Source organism: Dermacentor andersoni, chromosome 1 (genome assembly GCF_023375885.2).
Source record: "Dermacentor andersoni chromosome 1, qqDerAnde1_hic_scaffold, whole genome shotgun sequence".
Taxonomy (NCBI): Eukaryota; Metazoa; Arthropoda; class Arachnida; order Ixodida; family Ixodidae; genus Dermacentor; species Dermacentor andersoni.
In genome coordinates this window covers 43,040,261-43,060,608 of record NC_092814.1, presented here as the reverse complement: position 1 = coordinate 43,060,608, position 20,348 = coordinate 43,040,261, and the positions used below count along the sequence as shown (strand labels likewise).

The following is a 20,348-nucleotide window of genomic DNA, read 5'->3' as shown; positions in this document are numbered from 1 at the left end:
TATATAGCAATCATTTATTCATAGGTTTTAAGTATTTCATAGGAGTTCATGTGCTGGCTTTGTTTTTAGAGATCATGCATTTATAGTATTGCTGCTGTAAGTTCCAACATGATGTTCACATAATCAGGCATAAAAGTTACAATAACTACGCTAACGTAATGTGGCAGTCAATATAATGTGACACAAGATTTCTGACTGAAAATTTTTAAACTAATAAAGTGAACTAAGGACATGCAGCGCCATTGCATTCATGTTGCACAGCCTTTTAGGATAGTGCAGTGGACAATACATAACCTTAACATATCTGCACAAGCCAAGGCCCAATGGAATGCACATCACAGTAATGAAATCACCTATCATGCCATTCTTCAAACATTCTACGAGAAGCATGTTGCATTGAACTGATATTGCATATGCCTGAGCAGCTTTGTTTACATGGTATGACTATATATCCTCTACACTGAGAGGTGGAAGCTGATCATACGAGAGGATTGCGCCGCTAGATCTGAAGTCCCCAGGTAGGCTTTCTTACTACAGTTGTACCCCTTTGCATCCTGCCCCACCATTCTCATTGGTGCCTCTCAATGTTCACAGACATTCCTCCTGCCATCATTAGTTAGGCTCATAGAGATAAAATGCCACTGTCCGAGCTCGCTGCAAGTTGAAACATTAAAAAGACACTAAAGAGAAATATGAAGTTGAGCAGTACTACTAAACCACAATTCTGAAGTAGAAAAATGGCTGCTCTGACCAAGAGAGGTGGCAACAATACCCCGATGTTCTTGTACCAGTGTGTTGTGACATCATGAATTTAGAAAGTGTCTATAGTGAAGTCTAGTTTATTGTTTATCGGTAAGGGAGGACTACATTGCATTAAAAGAAAATAACCAAGGACACAACCTAGCACAATTCGAGATTGTTTCCTGCACCGAAATGACCCAAGTATGATAAAGTACCTTGAAGCTTAGCACATCACACTGATGCACTTGAGGTTTTGACATGAAACTCAATGAAAACATGAAATTGTTTGGCCTTCATTTTCTCCACTAGTGATCAGCCTCCTGCCCCAAAATAAATTAGATCTTTTAAAGAATACCTTACAAAGAGATTTAGTGGTGATCTCTAGTGTCCTTTCACATTGGAAGAGGGGGACTGTGTCATATTCAAAGCATAGTTCCAAATACAAAGCAAGGTAGTTCCTAAGGCTGGTAATTAAAAAGTTATATTCGTGCAAGAATGTTACATGCCATACAAGCATAGCTTTAGCAAAACTCACTCTACTCAATTAAAGAACAATGCAACTATACTAATTCAAGCACATTATTTCATGCAGTGCCAACTAACCTGCAGTCCATTCATTCCTATGGAAGGACAGCATTTTTAGGAGAAAGAAAAGATCATAAAACTTTCAAGAATACAATTATTTTGCAGAAATGTTAGTTAAGCGAGGTAAGCGCCAGAGCAAAGCTCGACTATAGAAAAGACCATGGTGTACAGTTCTGTGTTTATTCCCCTCAGCAGACTCCTGCAATGAAACAGCATGACAAAGTTGAAAGTAACTACTCCACTGTATGAGTATTTACTTTAGAGTAAACCACAATATTTTTTGAAAATACTAACGGAACCTCTCCACTCCCATGGTTGCACAATGGTGAACATCTAAGCCAAATAGTACTATTTTAGGGAAGCAAAGATCTTCTTAACAGATAATACTCATGTAATAGGGCACAAGATATGACCTTACTACTCAATGCCTTAAAGTTTAATGCTATTTCTGTTGTTAAAAAAAAATTAAATGAAATTATGGGGTTTAACGTGCCAAAACCACTTTCTGATTATGAGGCACGCCGTAGTGGAGGATTCCGGAAATTTCGACCACCTGGGGTTCTTTAACGTGCACCTAAATCTAAGTACAGGGGTGTTTTCGCATTTCGGCCCCACCGAAATGCGGCCGCCGTGGCCGGGATTCGATCCCGCGACCTCGTGCTCAGCAGCCCAACGCCATAGCCACTGAGCAACCACGGCGGGTATATTTCTGCTGTGCCCCACAAACATACCATAATGAGCTTATAACTTATAACTTAATTCTCACAACTCATTCGGTTGCTGTCAAATGCATACTGTGACCATTTGTTAACAGTTCCAACTCCACACAAAAAAAAACATAACTGAAATAAACTGAAATTATCCTACATAAAATGTGAATATTAATATTTTGAGCGATATTTCTAGCACTTTTACGTGCTACATTTTTTTAAATTTACAATTGCAAACAAGCTTACGGTGGGCACTCCTGCTACTATTATCGTGTCACGTAATTTTGTTAAAAATGTGCATGCAGCACCAACATTATATCTAATGGAATTAAGTAACTTAAAGGTCAACTGCAACAAAAATTTGGATGGCATCAAAGCCTAGTTGCAGATAGTATGGAAATATAACAGTCTCTGTGAATGCATCGTGAAAAGCTTACAAAAATAAACATTTCTGATAAAAAAATTTAAAGAACAAGGTAGCACCATTACCACTCGCAGGAAATGACAGAACATAAAATGCTGAGAACCAGTGCAGCTCCTCAGCATGACCTCCAAGATTAGACAGCGACTGCAGACCAATGAAAATTGCGGAGGCACGGTGGTGGGATTTGTGTTGGGTTCTCTAAGCACCAGGTGCACGCATTGCCTGCTAAGCTGGTACTTAAAAGCTGGTAATACAAAAATCCGACAACTACTAGCCCTGCAGCTTTGCCACAATTGCTTGCATAATACAAAGTGAAATTTCGTTACAGTTGGCCTTTAAGGTTAGAGACATTAAATGGCATTAACTTCACCCATGTGGCATGGTTAGTGCATACAACACTAATGAAAACAAAAAGCTTCGTTATGGGAGCCTTGTTCAAAATAAATCATTGTAGCTGCTTCTGCCACATTCCATCCTGACCAGACAGACCTTGAACTTCAACTTCCAATCTTGCCCATAAAGTTGCATGCACATGTTTGTGCTTGTTGCACCTATCTCTTAAAGACTCTTAGGTGTCAGACAGTAAAAAGCATACTTCGGACGGTTTCCCTGAAAAGTCATAAGTGGAGGAAAAGGCAAGGAACCAGAAACACAGACACAGGAGTGGAAACAAGGAAGCAACTGATGTGGAGAGTCTGGTAAGAAGCATGCTTAAAATTGTCACAGCCAGTACAGGCATGGAAGTGAAGAGAGTGAGAAAATGCAGTGTTATGACATGTCACTCCATAAGAAATCCTGTGAACTACCAAAAAGCTTGCGATAGCTTGGTCATTTTGAAGTACTATACATACTGTATATCATGAGAAGCCAACAAACAAAGACGCCAAGGACAACATAAGAAAATTACTTGTACTCACTAATTTATTTAAAGAAATGATGAATTAATGGAATTGAAAGTGGATGAAAAAACTTGCCGCAGGGGGGGAACAATCTCATGTCTTCACATTAAGCGTGCGATGCTCTAACTAATTAAGCTACCACGGTGCTGTTTCCCCATCCACTTTCTTGGGCTTTTATGTTTTACTACAACTAACCTTTACGATGACTATGATATTCTGTACATGATATGACAACAAAAGCGTTTCAGTAGTTTGCCTAGATAAATGTATTTTATTTAATTCACCCAAATAGCACATTGCAAGGTGTCATAGCCAGGGAAGAGCAGTTATTGAATGACATTAGCACTCACTCAGTTTGACAACAAGTATAAGATATTGTCTGTTATTCTGAACAACTACTTTAAATCAGTAGTATATCACCCTCCGAAATGTAATTTTTCGTACATTATTTTGAAGGTATTTTTCACTACAGCAGGCATTAACAAGTTAAACGTGGTTTGTGGCAGTGATGTAAAAATTGATATTATGGTAAATTCCTCCATGGCAAGTCAGGTAAATTCGCCATCTAAACCTTAAGCTTAATGAGCACTATTAATAAACCTACAAGAATAACTGCCCAACCATCTATATTATTTAGCATTTGCTTACAAGCTCCACATAAAACTGAAGTTTTATCACGTAATCTAAGCGATCAATTTCACATTGGGTAGTTGACTGGTTGATATCTTCACATTTTTGTTGACCACACCAACATTCAGGGAAATCTTATTTAATTCCATTCCATTTCGATGGTGTATTTATATCGTACCGTATTTTTATCTGTGATGCTTCAAAAAAGGCAGCAAGAATAAACAGGTGACAGCACCAGCACACTCTTCAACAGAATCGGCCCCCGCTTATATCTGTGGTATACAATGCAAACCCTAGATAATGCCTCTAGTCAGCGCTTTGAAGTGAATTCGAAACCATGTGATGAGCCACGGCAGGGAGGTATGCACATGAGAGCCTGCATTTGTATATGGTACAATGAAACAGTTTGCTAAGTGGAATCTTTCTAGGCATGCATAAACAGCACTTAGACTCCAATGCTGGCTTCCTATATGCACCCAAGGAGAGATCTTGCTCAAGGAAAGAGCTGTGTGTTGAATACTCAGCATGCAGGGGTCTCCTCATTCACTTGTATTTTGGGTGACACTAGCTAGCTAAGGAAACATAATGAAGCTGCGTCAAGGCAAAGATACATATTGGTACTGTTTTAGCACCCACTGTAGTAAATATTACTAGCATCCTGTGCACGATTTAGTGTAATTCCTGTCTTGGTAGAAGATTGCAAAATAGACTGTTTCTCTTCTTCTTTCAACTGGTGTTTTTACAAAAAATAAGAATAGGAACCATCAAATCTGATGCTTTATAGATGGACCGTGGATTAAAATCTTTGGAAATTAATAAACAAAGCACAAAATAATCTTTAGTGTCCCTTTATACCAAATTGCAAACATAGCTTTCAATGTGTTCCTTACCAAATTTAAATCTACATATGAAAAGCAATTCACCAGGAGCAGTATAAGCAATCTTGGAAAGCTAGAAAACTATGGATACACTATAAAAATCTACAAAAGGAAAGTAGGATGAAGTATTCACTGCAGATCATATTCCTTGCCCATTGTTATCCAGAGCTATTAAAGAAGTTTAAGCAGTCCTAATTCACCTGAACACAGTAACAAAAATGTGCTAAGAATGATTATGCTAACCATGCGTTTATGACAAGTCAATTAAAACAAAAACAAAAAAAAAAGATCCCTTTTCAGCACCAGCGATGCAGAAATGTTAATCATAGACGTGAGTATTCACTGTAGAAACATCACAGCAAGTGAACTGTCAATATCATTTGGCAATTCCCTCTACGTTTCCCACCTGTCATGAATGACAGTAGATGACATTATATGACACATCAAACCTCCGTGCACGGAATTGTTTTCTTTAATTTTCTTATCCGAGTTAAAGGCTCTTTCGATGATTAGGAAGCTAAAGAGTAGCAGCTTTTGTTATTTCTTTAGGTGCAAAGGCTGAGCCAGTTCAATTTGTAGTGCAGATTATTGACAGCCCACTCATCTACACCTTTAATTTTTGTTTCACAAATAGTATCTTTTCTGCTTAATTATGAATTGAGTCAATGTTGCTTTTAAAGAAAGGTGAAAAAAAAATTAGATAACTACAGGCTGCCCAATTTCTATATAGTATTGCCTACATTTCAAAACTTCAAGAAAACGCAATTCTTTCACATGTTGCATTTCTATAGACAATCATATTTAGTAATGGACTCACTATGTGGTTTTAGAAAAGATCACTCTAGATTTTGCTGAACTGAACGAAAAAGTTTAGTTTACAAAACCTTGAACAAAATCACTCTGTATTGGGCATAGTCATTGATTTAAAAAAAACTACTGATACAATATTTGCAGCTTAGTGCTGCAAAAGTCTGAATAATTTGATATACATGTTTGGCACTAAATATAGACACATAATATCTTGAAAACAGCCAAAAATATGCATCATTCAACAAAACTTCATTATTAGTTGAAAGACATCATTTGCTGTTCTCCAAGGTGAAACATTGTGGCCCAATTTCTGCTAACATCTGTAAATGACAACACAAGTAGTTTGCTTTGTGATATACATATTTATGCAGATGACACCAAGGGGTTATTCCGTAAGCGTCCACCTAGTGGACTGTCTATTTCAGCCGCCACTGATTGGCTGGAGCTGTACCAGCGAGGAGGAGAGTGGCTGGGGGTGCGTGCTTCCTTCTCACAGCCAATCAGCACTTCAGCAGAAGCCGAAATGGACAGTCCATTAGGTGGACTCTTACAGTATACCCCCCCCCCCCCCCCGGTTATTTCTTGTCAACTGTGACAGTAAAGCTCCTTTCAGTCAAGAAAATATTGTTTCATGTAAGTCAATTTGCCTTTTCATAATGGCTTGACAAATTCAAAATTTATAACAAAGTAATGAATATCACGAAGATAACGCAATTCCCCTTGAAATACCCGTAGAAACACATGCATTTAGAATTTAATTTTAATGGAGTTAAGGTTTTCTACAAATGGGTAAAATGAATGAACTTTCTTTCTTATTTCAGAACAGTGATTTACCGTTAATTTCACACTGACTAGATGTAAATCTGGTGATACACAACGTTGCCAGTAACTCGCTTGATTCAGCAGTGCAAAAAGCTGTTGGCCAACTGGCAAGGCACCAAAATGGCCAAGGTGAAAAGTTGGTGGTTGCTCTCACACTATACCGCCACATTATACACTCTATCGCTTCTGCCTCATCACAGCACAGTACCACCGACATCGACTCCCGCGCTCTGTGCACAAGACAAGCAGTGCGTTGATATTCAATGTCACATACCAATTCAGGAATCAAACACGTACAGCAGAGCGTGTGCCTTGCGGCACATGCTGCAACCCCTAAGTGCGGCTGTCATTAACTGCTGCACATACACAGTCAAATTAAGGGGTTTGCAAATTTTCACTTGCTCTTATGTTCTCACCAATCGTTCAGCAGCACATCAGCATTTCATGAGTATGCAGGCAGAGTGCAAAAAGCCTCTGATTTTCATATGACGCTCATCACTAGATGCCCCGCTTAAAATTTGTTTAGAAGCGTCTTCTCACATCCAGTGATTGGTGTGGAATGAAATTGGAGGACTGCAATGCTCTGCCTGAATGTTTACACAACCCTGACAAGCTGGGTGATCACCAAGAACATAAGAGCAGGACGCAAAGCCACAAACTCCTTGACTGCACTTGTGCAGTAATTTATTGCAACAGTCAGTCAGTCAGCACGACATCCCCTATAACCGTCAAAATGAATTGTTTACCTATGCCACAAGAATAAATTGACACAAATGCTCTTATTTCCATTCCAGCTGCAGCCTTTTGAAAGTGCACAGAAGTTGTTTCAGCATACCCAATAATAACTAGCCTCCGTCTCCTTGCTCCTCAGCCAATGTTGAAAGGCTAAAACTAAGTAATTTTACTCCCTCTTCAACTTTATTATAGCAATGCTTTATTGTAATTCACACACAAGAAAAAGAAACAAGCAAAGAGTGGCTTATTCGTAGTTCCACAGGACCTACACTCATAACTTATTATACTCTCATAAAACCCATGTTTGATTGAATATGCTGATACTACCGGTATCTGAATCTCCTACACAATTTCCTATATTAACAAGATAGACTCTGCTCAGAAAAAAGCTATTCATTTCATATAATCCCATTCTGATAGAAACTTTTCACCATCATCTCATTCATATGGCTGTTCTTGGCTTAACTCCTTCACTAGCAGAGAGATTCCACCAGCTTTGGAGACTCAATGAGAATGATCGCGTCGCTAAAGCTTCTGCCCTCCCTGCTTTGCTCACAATACTACACCTTGTCCAACATCTGCCTGTAATGTACAAAGCCACTAGCTACAAAAAAAAGTCATGATCTTAATTTAATTACCTTTTACGCTTGCATCAATGCACTTAATACAGTTTTTCCCTAGGACTCTTGAACATTGGAACAATCTGCCTGGTAGTACTACCAGATGTTTAACCCTGAAAGAATCCCTGAATGCGGCTGAATGCTCCCCACAAATTGCTTCCCTGAGGAGCTATTTTTTTATTAGCCTTGTATTTTAATGTTTTCTACTGTTTTCGTTTATCGCTTGTAATTTTGTGTGGAAGTGTGTGTGCCTGTGCACATGTGCATTTAGCTGTGATCGCCCCATAAAAGGCAGCAGTATGTGAAAATAATAAATAATAATAAGCTACATAGCCATTGGCAATATGAGCTCTTGGTTGCTATGCTTGAGTGCAACTCTGTGATCGTTACCCATTACCTTTGCCCATCTGCCCATGTTCCCCCACAATACACTGCACTGCAATTTAGTGTAGGTGCTCAGAAGTCATCAAGACAGTCATGTTTTGAGCAAAAGATTAATATCTGGAACGTCGACACGAACTCTGTTTGTACTACAAACATGGTAACTAATTTAGGGCATTAGGTACAATTTTTTTCTACGCACATGTTCTGGGATCCCAAACTAAAAAAAAAATCAGTTTGGTTAACAGGTCCACTCTACAGACACCATGTGCAAGATATTTTTTTTCTTTTTTATTTCCAGTAGTATTCTGTAGTGTTGGGCGCTAGTATGTCAACAAATGTTCAAAACTTACTTTGTTTTAAAACAAAATTATAACAATTATTGTAGCTTGTCAAGCAGCCAATAAGGAAGCCTTTTAGCTTTCACCCAGTATGGTATTGAAACATGAAAATAAATTGAAGTGCAGGATAGTTTTGGCAATCTTTTGCTGATGAGTCAAATGAGCAAGTTCACCGAGTTCAGAGGCCTGCCATACAAATAAAATGAAAATGGAGTTTCAAGAGCTCTAGCTATTCAATTCAAAACTCTTCCCCAGAGCTTAAGTTTTACTGAATTAGTGTGTCCAGTTCATCTGTGTCTGTTATTGCATGACTGTGCGCACGCCAAATAGGTGGGTAAATTAATGTATGGCTGCTTTGGCTCGTAATCTCTATGGCACAGATATCATTATACCAAATCTATTGTTACTAAATATCAAAAACTTACATTTAATACACTGCTTTCAGCCTTCTCGGGCCCAAGGTATGCATGGCATACAGATATACAATCTGCACATCTTGTAAAAATACAAATTTCGAGTTGTCCATCTTTCCTTTAGAGCTAATTCCCCTTCACAGCAATTCAATGCAAGGGTCAACTGTAAGCCAATCTTGTATTTGCCTGGCTCCATTATGGGAATGCAAAGAGCCTTCAAACTCAAAATGTAATGCAAAAAGAAAAATCAAGAAAAAAAGTTATAGAAGGAAAATAACCCACTAAAGAATCATAACTTACCAATGCCTTCTCCTGTCTTACTAGATGTTTCAAACATTTTGGCCCCAATTTCATCTGCATAATCGAGCACATCATGGTAATTGATTGCCCTGTACTTTCCTTCTTCTTTGATTAAATCATTCTTCGTGCCACAAAGAAAAATTTGGCACTTCTGAAAAAAAGAAATGATATTTTAATTGCTACACTTGAATAGTTTGCAGCATGATGATGATGATGATGATTTTAGCTAAAGCAGTCATTTCATTCATACTAAGTGGCCTCTTTAGGCTTTTCCTGTGACAGCATATTATTGGAAGTGCAGGGTAAACACAGTATTCTGCTAAGTTTAATAGAAGAAAATTTGGCACTGCAATTGTTCAACCACAATGAGAATCGTGACAGAACATTTTTTTCTACCAGCTGGCATGAATCCATGTGCATAACACACGGCAGCTTTTGTGTGTGTGTGTGTGTGCGTGCGTGCGTGTGCGTGTGTGCGTGTGTGTGCGTGTGTGTGTGTGTGTGTGTGTGTGTGTGTGTGCTTCCATTGTGTTGCATACTAGCTTCACAACATTTGTTTAAAGCAGTTAAATGTCTTTACCAATACTCCATTTCACTGTGTAATATCTAGCACAAACAGATCACAGAACTTTTGAGTATGCATGACAGTAAATCTAGATAAGTAGCCTTCAGCATGCACAGTTATTTTTTATGTTTAAAGTGTCTATTTATGGACATGATGTTCTGAAACCATTGAATGGCAGAAAGTAAGAGATCAAATGAGACGAAATGTTGCCATACAAAAATTTCCTATGAAAAATGAACTTGAAAAATGTTAATACAAGCATCCACAATGTTGTTCGAAACCAGGAGAACTAAGTTTGAGCAAATATATGACTGCTGATTATTCCCATGCTGGATGAACAGCCAAACCAGTGGCACACGCATGTTTTCCTCTAGTATTCTTAGTATGAAAATTTATGCTGGGTAGACCCCCACCCAATACACTAGAGGCTGCTGGTGCCAGTACAAGCATTGTGGAAGCAATCCAAGTCCCCCAGAGCAGAACCAGCTTGCAAGAAGTGTCAACAACAACAAGACAAGATCATAAGCCAGACCGAGGAGACCTAGACTGCTCCTCTCTGATGTATTTTCCATAGTGTGTATGCCTAGATTATACTGTAGCAATAATTTCAATTGATTAAGTGCGTTTAGCATCCAATAGCAATTTCATGGCTGTGAAAGACACTATTGCGAAGGGTTCCAGATTAATATTGACCATTTGGGAGCTACTTAAGAGGTCATAAGTTTAAGCACACCAGCATTTTTGCATTCCACTCCCATTGAAATGTGTCTTTGAAACCCGCAGCCTCACACAAAGCAACAAAATTCCATAGTCACACACTAGTCACTGCAGTGGCTAGTGAGGGACTGTTTGGAACACTTTTGTCCATTTGTCACTATCAATAACAGCCACAAAAAGCTGAGAAATGTTTACTTTGCACTGAAGGTCTCAGTTCCATGTGTAACTAACAATAAGGTTAGAAAGGCTTTGCAAGGCAAGGAAAGGTTGCAGGAGAAGATGGAATAACACTCTACTTGATCAAAGATGGAGGGGATACATTCTACTCGAAAAGCTTATGACCCTTTAGTTGCACTGCCTCAAGACTTCAAGTGTACCAGAGATTTGTAAGAATGGCAACATCGTACTAGTTCCATAAGGGAGACATTAAATAATTGCAGAATTGTGGGTCCATTACCTTGCTTTAAGTATGGTAAAATATATTCCCCAAAGTAATTTCCAATAGAACCAGGACTATTGAAACTCATAGGAGCGGACAAACAAGAAAGAAGAAGATGGCGGGCTCAAAAGGTGCGCGCACTAAAAAAGCAATAGAAAGAAGAAGCTTGGTTTCATTTGCATCAAACGCTGCTGTCTCGTCTCGTTTCTGCGACATGGTGCCGTGACCAGGATAGCGGCTACTCCTCTTCCGACTGGCCACGGACTACCAGAATGACAGACTGGCCACAGAAGATGGACAAAGAGGAGGCTTGAAGGCAAACCAATGGCAGCAAGGCGAGACATCGACAGCAAGGAGCGGCACAGACACAGAGGGCAACCAAGACTCAGATGACGTCTCACCGCTGGAATCTGTAAGCGACCAGCAGTTTCCTCAGTTATTCAAGACGAACAGAGAAGTGATTCTGAAAAAGCGAAAAATGCTGAGGACACAAATAACAAACTTAGTGGGCGCTGCTGAAAAGAAACTGGAGGAAAATCAGGATCCTACAGCGATGTTGCTGATAGCCAGCCAGATTAATGGTATTGCAGACTCGCCAAAGAAAGCAGACAAGCAGCTGGAGCAGTTCATAACAGCCGAAACAGCTAACTCGGAGTTTGCGAAAACCACTGAGTACGAGTTAAAGATAATAAGTGCTCTGCACAGCATCAACGCGTACCTTTCTCGACAAGAAATACGGGAGACAGCGAGGGAGCAAACCAACTTTAATGGCGAAGCTAGACAATCGCAGCAAGCAACAATAGTGAAGCTACCAAAGCTAGAAATAATGAAGTTTGACGGCGATAAAATGAAATGGCAGACATTCTGGTGGTAATTTGAAACAGCTGTACATGAAAGAATCGACTTGAACGAGAATCAGAAATTTACGTACCTTCTGTCATCACTAACCAGAAAAGCGGCCGCTGCCCCCCCATGGAGGGACTACAGTTTTCCGACAGTAACTATGGTAATGCCATTAATCTACTCAAGCAGAAGTACGGAAAAGATGACGTGCTGGTAAAAATGCATATGAAAGGACTAACTTGAATACAGTGGCAAGCTGCAACGGCCATGACGGTTTAAGAAAGCTGCCACAAAAGGTGCAAGTGCACATACGTGGATTGGAATCCTTAGGATTGAAAAGCGAGTCCTATGCATCGATATTGCTTCCGATCCTGAAAAGAGCTTTGCCAGTGGATATGTACATTAGATTCCAGTTAAAACAAAGAGAAGTGATCAGTAGATCTTCAGCACAAGATCAGAATGTGGCTTTACGTCAAGAAGATATTCTTAGATGCTTGATGAAATACATAGAAGATCAAGCAGAGTGCAGAGAAGAATTGTCGACAGAAAGGAGAGGAAGCTACGGCAACAGAACCGAGAGTCAGCAGCAGACAAGAACTGTTAATTTTCAAAGCAGAGCTGCAAAGTTTTGAATATTTTGCGAGACTAGTACTCATTATACCGATGATTGTAGGAAAACGATGCCTTATGAAGATAAGAAAATGAAGCTCGAAGAAGCAAACAGATGTTTCTGCTGTACCAGGCCTTGCCATACTGCTAAAATATGTAAGGCAAACATTAGGAGCAAGATATGTCAAAAACGGCATGCAACGGCTATGTGCCAAAGCAAAGAACTGACAGCACAGTGTACAGCATCTACTCCTGATGAAATTGAAAATCAGGAAGAGAAAACATCTACTTGCCAGTTTATGAACCTCTCATCAAGTGTTTTTCTGCAGACTGAAGTTGCATTAGCAGAAGGTAGAAGGCAGTCATGTCATTGTCGTGTTCTGCTGTATACTGGCAGCCAAAGATCATTCATACTGAAAAGCCTATCTCAGAAACTTGGCTGTAAAGTTAAAGGAAAAGAGAGACTCACGTAGGCTCATTCGAAGGAGGTCAAGATGAAAGAGTCATGAGTTCGGTTGAAGTTAAACTGAAAAGTGCCTACAGTATTGAAGAAGTATTATTGGAAGCACTGGAGGTAGACGTAATTTCAAAAGAAAGATTAGCGTATCACTGCAAAAGAAGTATGAAGAGGACGGATTCAAGCTGGCTGACGGTTTATGTAGAAGCACGTCATGCATAGAAATTGGACTACTTATTGGATCAGACCAGTATTAGCAAGTAATGACAGGTGGGATCCGAAGACTAGAAGAAAGGTTGACAGTAACAGAAACCATATTTGGCTGGACAGTACAAGGTCAAGCTAAGATATCAGCAACAATAATGGAGAAGTCAACCGCAATGGTACTTGACGTCAACGTGGATAACTCTGAAATACAGACAGAACTGGGACATTTCTGGGATATTAAAAGTCTAGGCATAAAGTGCCCTGAAATAGAAACCAAGAGAGAAGAGGAAGTAATTCAGCACTTCAAGAGGCACTTAAAATTTGAAGAGAAGCGATATTCTGTCAGATTTCCATGGAAAGAGAACGTGGAACTTGATGAAAACAAGAATGTAGCTATGAACAGATTACGACAACTCAGTCGACGGCTACAGAAGGGCGAAAGTATACTCCGGCGTTACGACAGTGTAGAGATGATTTAAATAGTGGAGTAGCGGAAGTGGCCGAAGAAAAAAGTAGACCGATGACACACTGCTACTACATGCCACATCAGGCAGTAATAAGGGAAGATCGACAAACCACAAAGATAAGAATTGCATTTGACGCGTCTTCATTGTCAACAAAAGTGTTTTCTTTAAACAATAACCTCGAAACAGGACCGAATCTCAATTGCGATTTGGTTCATATGCTGGTGAACTTCCGACACCATCACATAGCAATGATAGTTGATCTAGAGAAAGCATTTCTGCAGATTTCAATACAGGAGGAGGATAGAGACGCATTGTGTTTTCTTTGGTGGGACAGAATTACAAGTGGTAACGACGCAAAAGTTATGACATGGAGAATGTCAAGAGTAACGTTTGGAATAGCTCCAAGTACTTTCTTACTTGCAGCAAATATGCAAAACCACCTAAGCAAGTTGGAAGATAGCTTTCCGGAAACGATTAAGCAGCTGAAGAACAACATTTACGTCGATGACGTGATACTGGGAGCCAACTCAACAGAAGAAGCCGAAAACTTTATAAAGAGTAAAAAAACATTTTACAAGAGGCGTCAATGACACTCAGAAAGTTCAAAACGAATGAGCCTCGATTACAGCTAACTGTAAACATACAAGAGAAAAACAGAGACATGGAAACCTCCACCTAGATAAAGGTACTTGGCATCAGATGGAATTACGAAGAAGATAGACTGTACCTCCCATATTTTGACACAAAGGACATCAATACGAGTGGTCCAATTACAAAGAGGCAAATGTTACAGCTAACAGCGAGGATATACGATACACTGGGTGTCCTCACTCCATTCACAGTGACCGCTAAGCGAGAAATACAAAACATGTGGAGGAAAGGAACATCTTGGGACGACCCACTACCAGTAGATGAAACGGCATCGTGGAGGAACTGGATTCAAGAGCTAAGATTAATACAAGACTTCAGCATACCTAGATGGTTTGATATTAACCAAGGCAGCCAGCCTCTTCCCACGGATCTTTATTTGTTTTCCGACGCAAGCCCGTACGCTTACGGAACAGCAGCCTACTTGATAAATACCTAGGAAAACCAAAAACAGTCTGAGATACTCAAAGCAAAAGGATGAATAGCTCCAATGAAAGAAATGTCTTTGCCAAGACTCGCGCTAATGGCTGCAACGTTATCTGCACGCCTCTCTGAATATATCAGAAGTGGGTCAGAAGTCGACCATTGTTCTAAGTTGGTTACACGGAAAGAAAAAAATGTGACAATTTTGTCAAAAACAGAGTGAAGGAGATAAAGGAAAAAAACGAAATTGTCAGAGTGAAATTATGTTGCAAGTGAAAAAAACCCAGCTGATTTGATGACTAGAGGTGTAAGCGCAGAGAGTCTGATAAACTCAGAACTATGGTGGCATGGTCCAAAATGGTCATTTCAGAACAAGAAAACTACAGAACAAATCGAAGCAGAAGAAGACACTGAGCATGGTGAAAGTTATTCGATTAACACATGCACGTCAAACGCGGCTGTGATTAACGCGGAGAAGTATGGCACATACATACGATTACTCAGAGTCACAGCTTGGGTTCTCAGGTATATCCGGAATATATGAAAAAAGAGACCGATCATCGGAGATCTGAGTTTTGAGGAACTGAAGAATGCTGAGAAGACAATAATAAAACTACAACAACTACACACTAGAAAAAACATCGTACAGAGCAAGAGCATTCCTACGAAGACAACAAGGATGTTTCTTCATGGTACGGAACTCTTTGAAGACAAGCAAGGTCTGACAAGACACAAAGGTCTGCTACTTCAAAGCTGCTGGAAAGCCACATTCATCAACTCACGCTGCATGGAGGAATAAGCGTCACTTTATCACAGCTTCGAACTAAGTACTGGATAATACAAGGAAGACAGATGGTGAAGAAGATAATTCATGGATGCCTAAAGTGCCAACTGCCAACGGTTTGACGCCAGACCACTGCACCAAGAAACAGCCCCACTTCCTGCTGACAGAGTCAACGAACGACAACCATTTGAAGTGATCGGTGTGGATTTCGTGGGTTTGTTACTTATAAAAGACGCGATGAAAGGCACTAAAACACCGTACGTTGCAATATTTGTATGTGCTACTACACGAGCTGTACATCTCGAATTTGTGGACAACACGACGACACAAGCATTCTTACATGCATTCCGAAGATTTACAGCGAGACGAGGGCTATGTTGCACCATTTACAGTGACAACGCAAGGACATTCAAGAAGGCCAACAGAGACATCAATCGTATGATTAAAGAACTACAGGAAGAAGTCTCCAAAAGAGCATGCCAAGGAGATCAAATCAAATGGAAGTACATCGCAGAACAAGCACCTTGGTGGGGAGGCTTTTATGAAAGGATGGTACGAAGCATGAAATCAGCAATGAGGAAAGTTATTGGAAAAAGACTGTTATCAAGAGAAGAGATACAAACAATAACAACTGAAGTTGAAGCTGTCCTCAATAACAGACCGTTGACCTATGTATACAGCGAACCAGATGAGCCTCTACCTATTGTGCCGGCTGATATAGTAGGTGGAAAGCATAGGAGACATTACCGAAGGTGAAAAAAAGGCCAGCATAGAAGAAATGTGGAGAAATAAGGAAAACATCATGAAAGATTGGTGGAAAAGATGGAACAGGGAATATCTGAAAGAACTGAGAGAACAGTGTAACGCAAGAAAGCAATAAATGACAGTGAACCAAGGATATATTGTTTTGATCGGTGCATGCACTCCTAGACCCTTCTGGAACCTGGCTAAGGTCATTGAAGTATATTCTGGAGTTGGCACGAAGCCGCGCTCCTGTCTCTTAAAAATGAAAGGAAGACTCGTTCGGAGACCTGTACAACATCTTTACACACTTGAAGGTTGCTTCCACTGATGAGAAGAAAACTTCTCGCGGCCGGAAGCTATTGAAACTCATAGGAGCGGACAAGACAAGAAAGAAGAAGACAGCGGGCTCAAAAGGCACGCGCACTAAAAAAGCAATAAAAAGAAGAATCTTCGTTTCGTTCGCATTGAACACTGCTGCCTCGTTTCTGCAATAAGGACAACAGTTCACTTCAGCCAACCCAGAAAACAGGCTGGCATCAAGACAATGAATCACATCTATGTCACTAAAAAAGTAATTGAGAAATCTTCAGAGTACAACCAGCCTCTCTATATATCTTTCATAGATTATGAAAAGGCATTGGATTCAATAGAGATACCAGCAGTCATGGAGGAGGCATTGTGTAATCAAGGAGTACAGGGAGCATACGTGAATATCTTGAAATATATCTACAGAGATTTCACAGCTACCTTGGTTCTCCACAAGAAAAGTAGAACAACACTTATCAAGAAAGGGGTCAAGAAAGGAGACACAATCTCTCCAATGCTACTCACTGAATGCTTAGAAGTTTTTAGACTGGGAAGGTTTATGAATAAGGATCAGTGGGGAACACCTCAGCAACCTGCAGTTTGTAGATGGCACTGTCCTGTTCAGCGATAATGGAAATGACTTGCAACAAATGATTCAGGACTTCAGCCAACAAAGTGTAAAAGTAGGTCTGAAGATTAAAATGCAGAACCAGAATTCACAACTGGCAGTCAATTTCTAGAATCTGTGCCAGAGTATGTTTATATAGGCTAATTACTTACAGGGGACCCTGATTATGAGAAGGAAACTTACGGAAGAATCAAGATGAGTTGGAGCATATACAGCAGGCATTACCAAGTCATGACCAGCAGTTTACCATTATTCTTAAAAAGAAAAGTGTACATTCACTACATTCTACCAATGGGGCAGAAACTTGGAGGTTAAGAAAGATAAAATTAAATTAAATTATGGGGTTTCATGTGCCAAAACCACTTTCTGATTATGAGGCACGCTGCAGTGGAGGGCTCCGGAAATTTCGACCACCTGGGGTTCTTTAACGTGCACCTAAATCTAAGTACACGGGTGTTTTCGCATTTCGCCCCCATCGAAATGCGGCCGCTGTGGCCGGGATTCGATCCCGCGACCTCGTGCTCAGCAGCCCAACACCATAGCCACTGAGCAACCACGGCGGGTGTTAACAAAGATAGAAAAGTTGAGGACTGTGCAATGAGCGATGAGATGAAAAATGATAGGCATAACGTTAAGAGACAGGAAGACAGCAGTGTGGATTAGAAAGCAACTGGGGATAGCCAATATTTTAGTGGACATTAGGAGGAAGAAACAGAGATGAGCAGGCCATGTAATATATAGGGCAGATAACCAGCGGTCTATTAGAGTTGCAGAACGGGTGACAAGAGAAAGTATCTGCAGTCGAAGACGGCAGAGAATTAGATGGTGTGATGAAATTAGCAATTTCACATGTATGAAGTGAGGTCAAATGGCACAAAACAGGGTAACTGAGATCACTGAGAGTCACCTTTGTCCTACAGTGGGCATAAATAGGATGATGATGGTCTCAGTGAGCATGGGTTACAAGAACAATAAAATTTAGTCTATAAGAGCTGGCAACAACTTCACCGATATGTACATGACAGCTGCGATAGCACTGTAAGCAAACAAACAAAAAAAAGGCTGTGCAACCCATATTGGGATCTGGAAGTCAAATTAAGAGCATCACCTGGTTCATGAAAGAAAAGACCCGGACAAGTTAAAAGAGCCCACACAGAAGAAGCAACTCTTCAATTCCGCCAAGCTAAATGTAACCCCTCCCCCCCATATACACACACATATATTGCAATTATGGTAAATAAGTTCTGCGGAAGCCGCCAAGGTGGAGGAATTGCTCGGGTAGATGACAATTGCTCCATCTCATTAGTGATCATGAACAAAAACAGACAATGAACACCACACACAGTCACGCCTGCTTTTTAATTAACATTACCGCAATGCAGAATGTGTCTCCTATATCTGAGTTTTTGTACTAAGGTGGCCTGCTTAAAAATAAGCCGGAAAATAAGATGAACGTTTATGCCGAAAAGCGGTCAATAAGGGTAGCTAACATCTTTAGTGTGGACCAATTTATGCTGTTTCTAGGCAGTTTAGAGAGGATATATGTTCATTGCAGAGGCCGCTGGTGAGAATCAGTTGCTCCATTGCTGCAAGTGCGTGCTTAATGGCACAACGACAATAAGTCACCTTGAATGCATGCGTGGGTAATATTGACATCCAGTAGTTGTAGTCTGACGTTGCATTAGGTGGCAAAAATAGGATAGACGTACGCTGTGGTGCCAGGCAGGTGAATAAGATGGTGAATTCAGTCAACAATTCCTAACAAACGCAAGAAAGTAAGCAAGTGTTAAAAAAAAAAAGATAAAGCAAAAGTTGCAAATGGTAGCTATGTTATGTGGATAACTTAGTTAACACTTTTGTAAGTATGCTACCCCATAACACTGTGACCTAGCGTGTTGTGTACAGTGAAACAACTGAAGAATGTCGTCAAAATAAAGCAGCATGGCTTCATGTGAAGCTGCCCGGGCAAGTCTAGTGTGCTTGTAATTTGCTATAATGAATGCACGAGCAGATCAAATTTTTTGCATCCACACATGTTCACTATACTGAGGACAAATGGTCACTGCTAGCACAAGAATTGTGACGGTCACAGCATTTCTGCTTGTAACAGCCGAGATTCTCATAAGTGGACTTGACGGTGCAATGTGCTGCTTGTGGGGGAGAGAGAGGAAGCTCACTGGAAATGTTGAATCCATACCTTATCCCCAGGTGAAGTCCTCCATGTGAAGATCCCTTTAACATTGTGAATGCAAGAAAAAAAAAAGGCAATGCTCACCTCTTCATGCTTGCGCAGCTCATTCACCCAGAACTTTGCCTTCTGGTAGCTTTCCCTGTCAGTGAGGTCAAAGCACACAATAGCAGCACCAGCCCCCCGATAGTAGATTCGACTCATGGCCTCGTACCTCTCACTGCCAGCAGTATCCTGGTAAATCAGAAAGACTGCCATCACAGCACTGCCTCTTTAGAAAGAAGAAAACACCAACACAACACAGACCACAATAGATATGAACACAAGATGTTCTACTAGCTATCAAAACAGTACTACATTATAAGTGCAGGCATTAAAAGTATGCACCTGTCCACAAAAATATGAATTATATTATTCATTAGATACCCAAAACATCACATTTGGCAATATAATAATGGGAGGAATAAGAGCATGTGGCCAAGCAGTTGTGCAAGTCCTCAATAGTTTACATAAAAAATATTAGGGAAGACGAATAGCAAGCAAACAGAGATGTCAAATGAGAACATCTCTCTATCTGGTTACCCTGTACAAAGAGAAAGGGGTAGAATAGATGAAGGAAAAAAGAATGAAGTGAGGAACTATTCTTGCACATGTTAAAAGTGCTACATTCCCACACTGCCCTACAGGTCCTGCATTGTCAAAGTGTTACAGTTTAATGCAGTCACAATCAGTCGCATACTCTGAAATAAAGCCCCAACAGGGCATTTAAAGCCCCTCGCAAAGATGACATCAAGACCAGAGTCTAGTGTGGTTGACAGTACCATTCTTTTGTACATTAAAATGAGGACATTAACAAATAATGAGCGCTATTTTTTCGGTGCATGCTCTGAAACATACAAAACACAAATGTAGTGGTAACAAGCATCAGTTAGAAAGTTCCAATGCAAGAGAACAGAATAGTTCAAAACCACTAAGTCTGATAATACAATGATGAAATCAGCGATGTGTCAGCATTGTTTGTCGCATTGAACACA

The 20,348-nt window shown here is 40.2% G+C and overlaps 1 protein-coding gene across 8 annotated transcripts in view; it reads right to left on the bottom strand.

The window, feature by feature from the left end:
* Positions 1–20,348, bottom strand: part of LOC126546165 (ras-related protein Rab-24-like) — a 37,856-nt gene that overhangs the window by 14,672 nt on the left and 2,836 nt on the right. For 5 of the 8 annotated variants that reach the window (XM_050194293.3, XM_050194294.3, XM_050194295.3 and 2 more), the window contains 2 exons: positions 19,402–19,548; positions 9,290–9,440 (listed from right to left, as the gene is read on the bottom strand). In XM_050194293.3, coding sequence (XP_050050250.1) covers positions 9,290–9,440; positions 19,402–19,548 — 298 coding nt within the window. Of the gene's footprint in view, positions 1–1,344; positions 1,362–9,289; positions 9,441–19,401; positions 19,549–20,348 lie in introns of all 8 variants that reach the window. The other 3 variants (XM_050194296.3, XM_050194297.3, XM_050194300.3) reach the window with 2 other exon arrangements.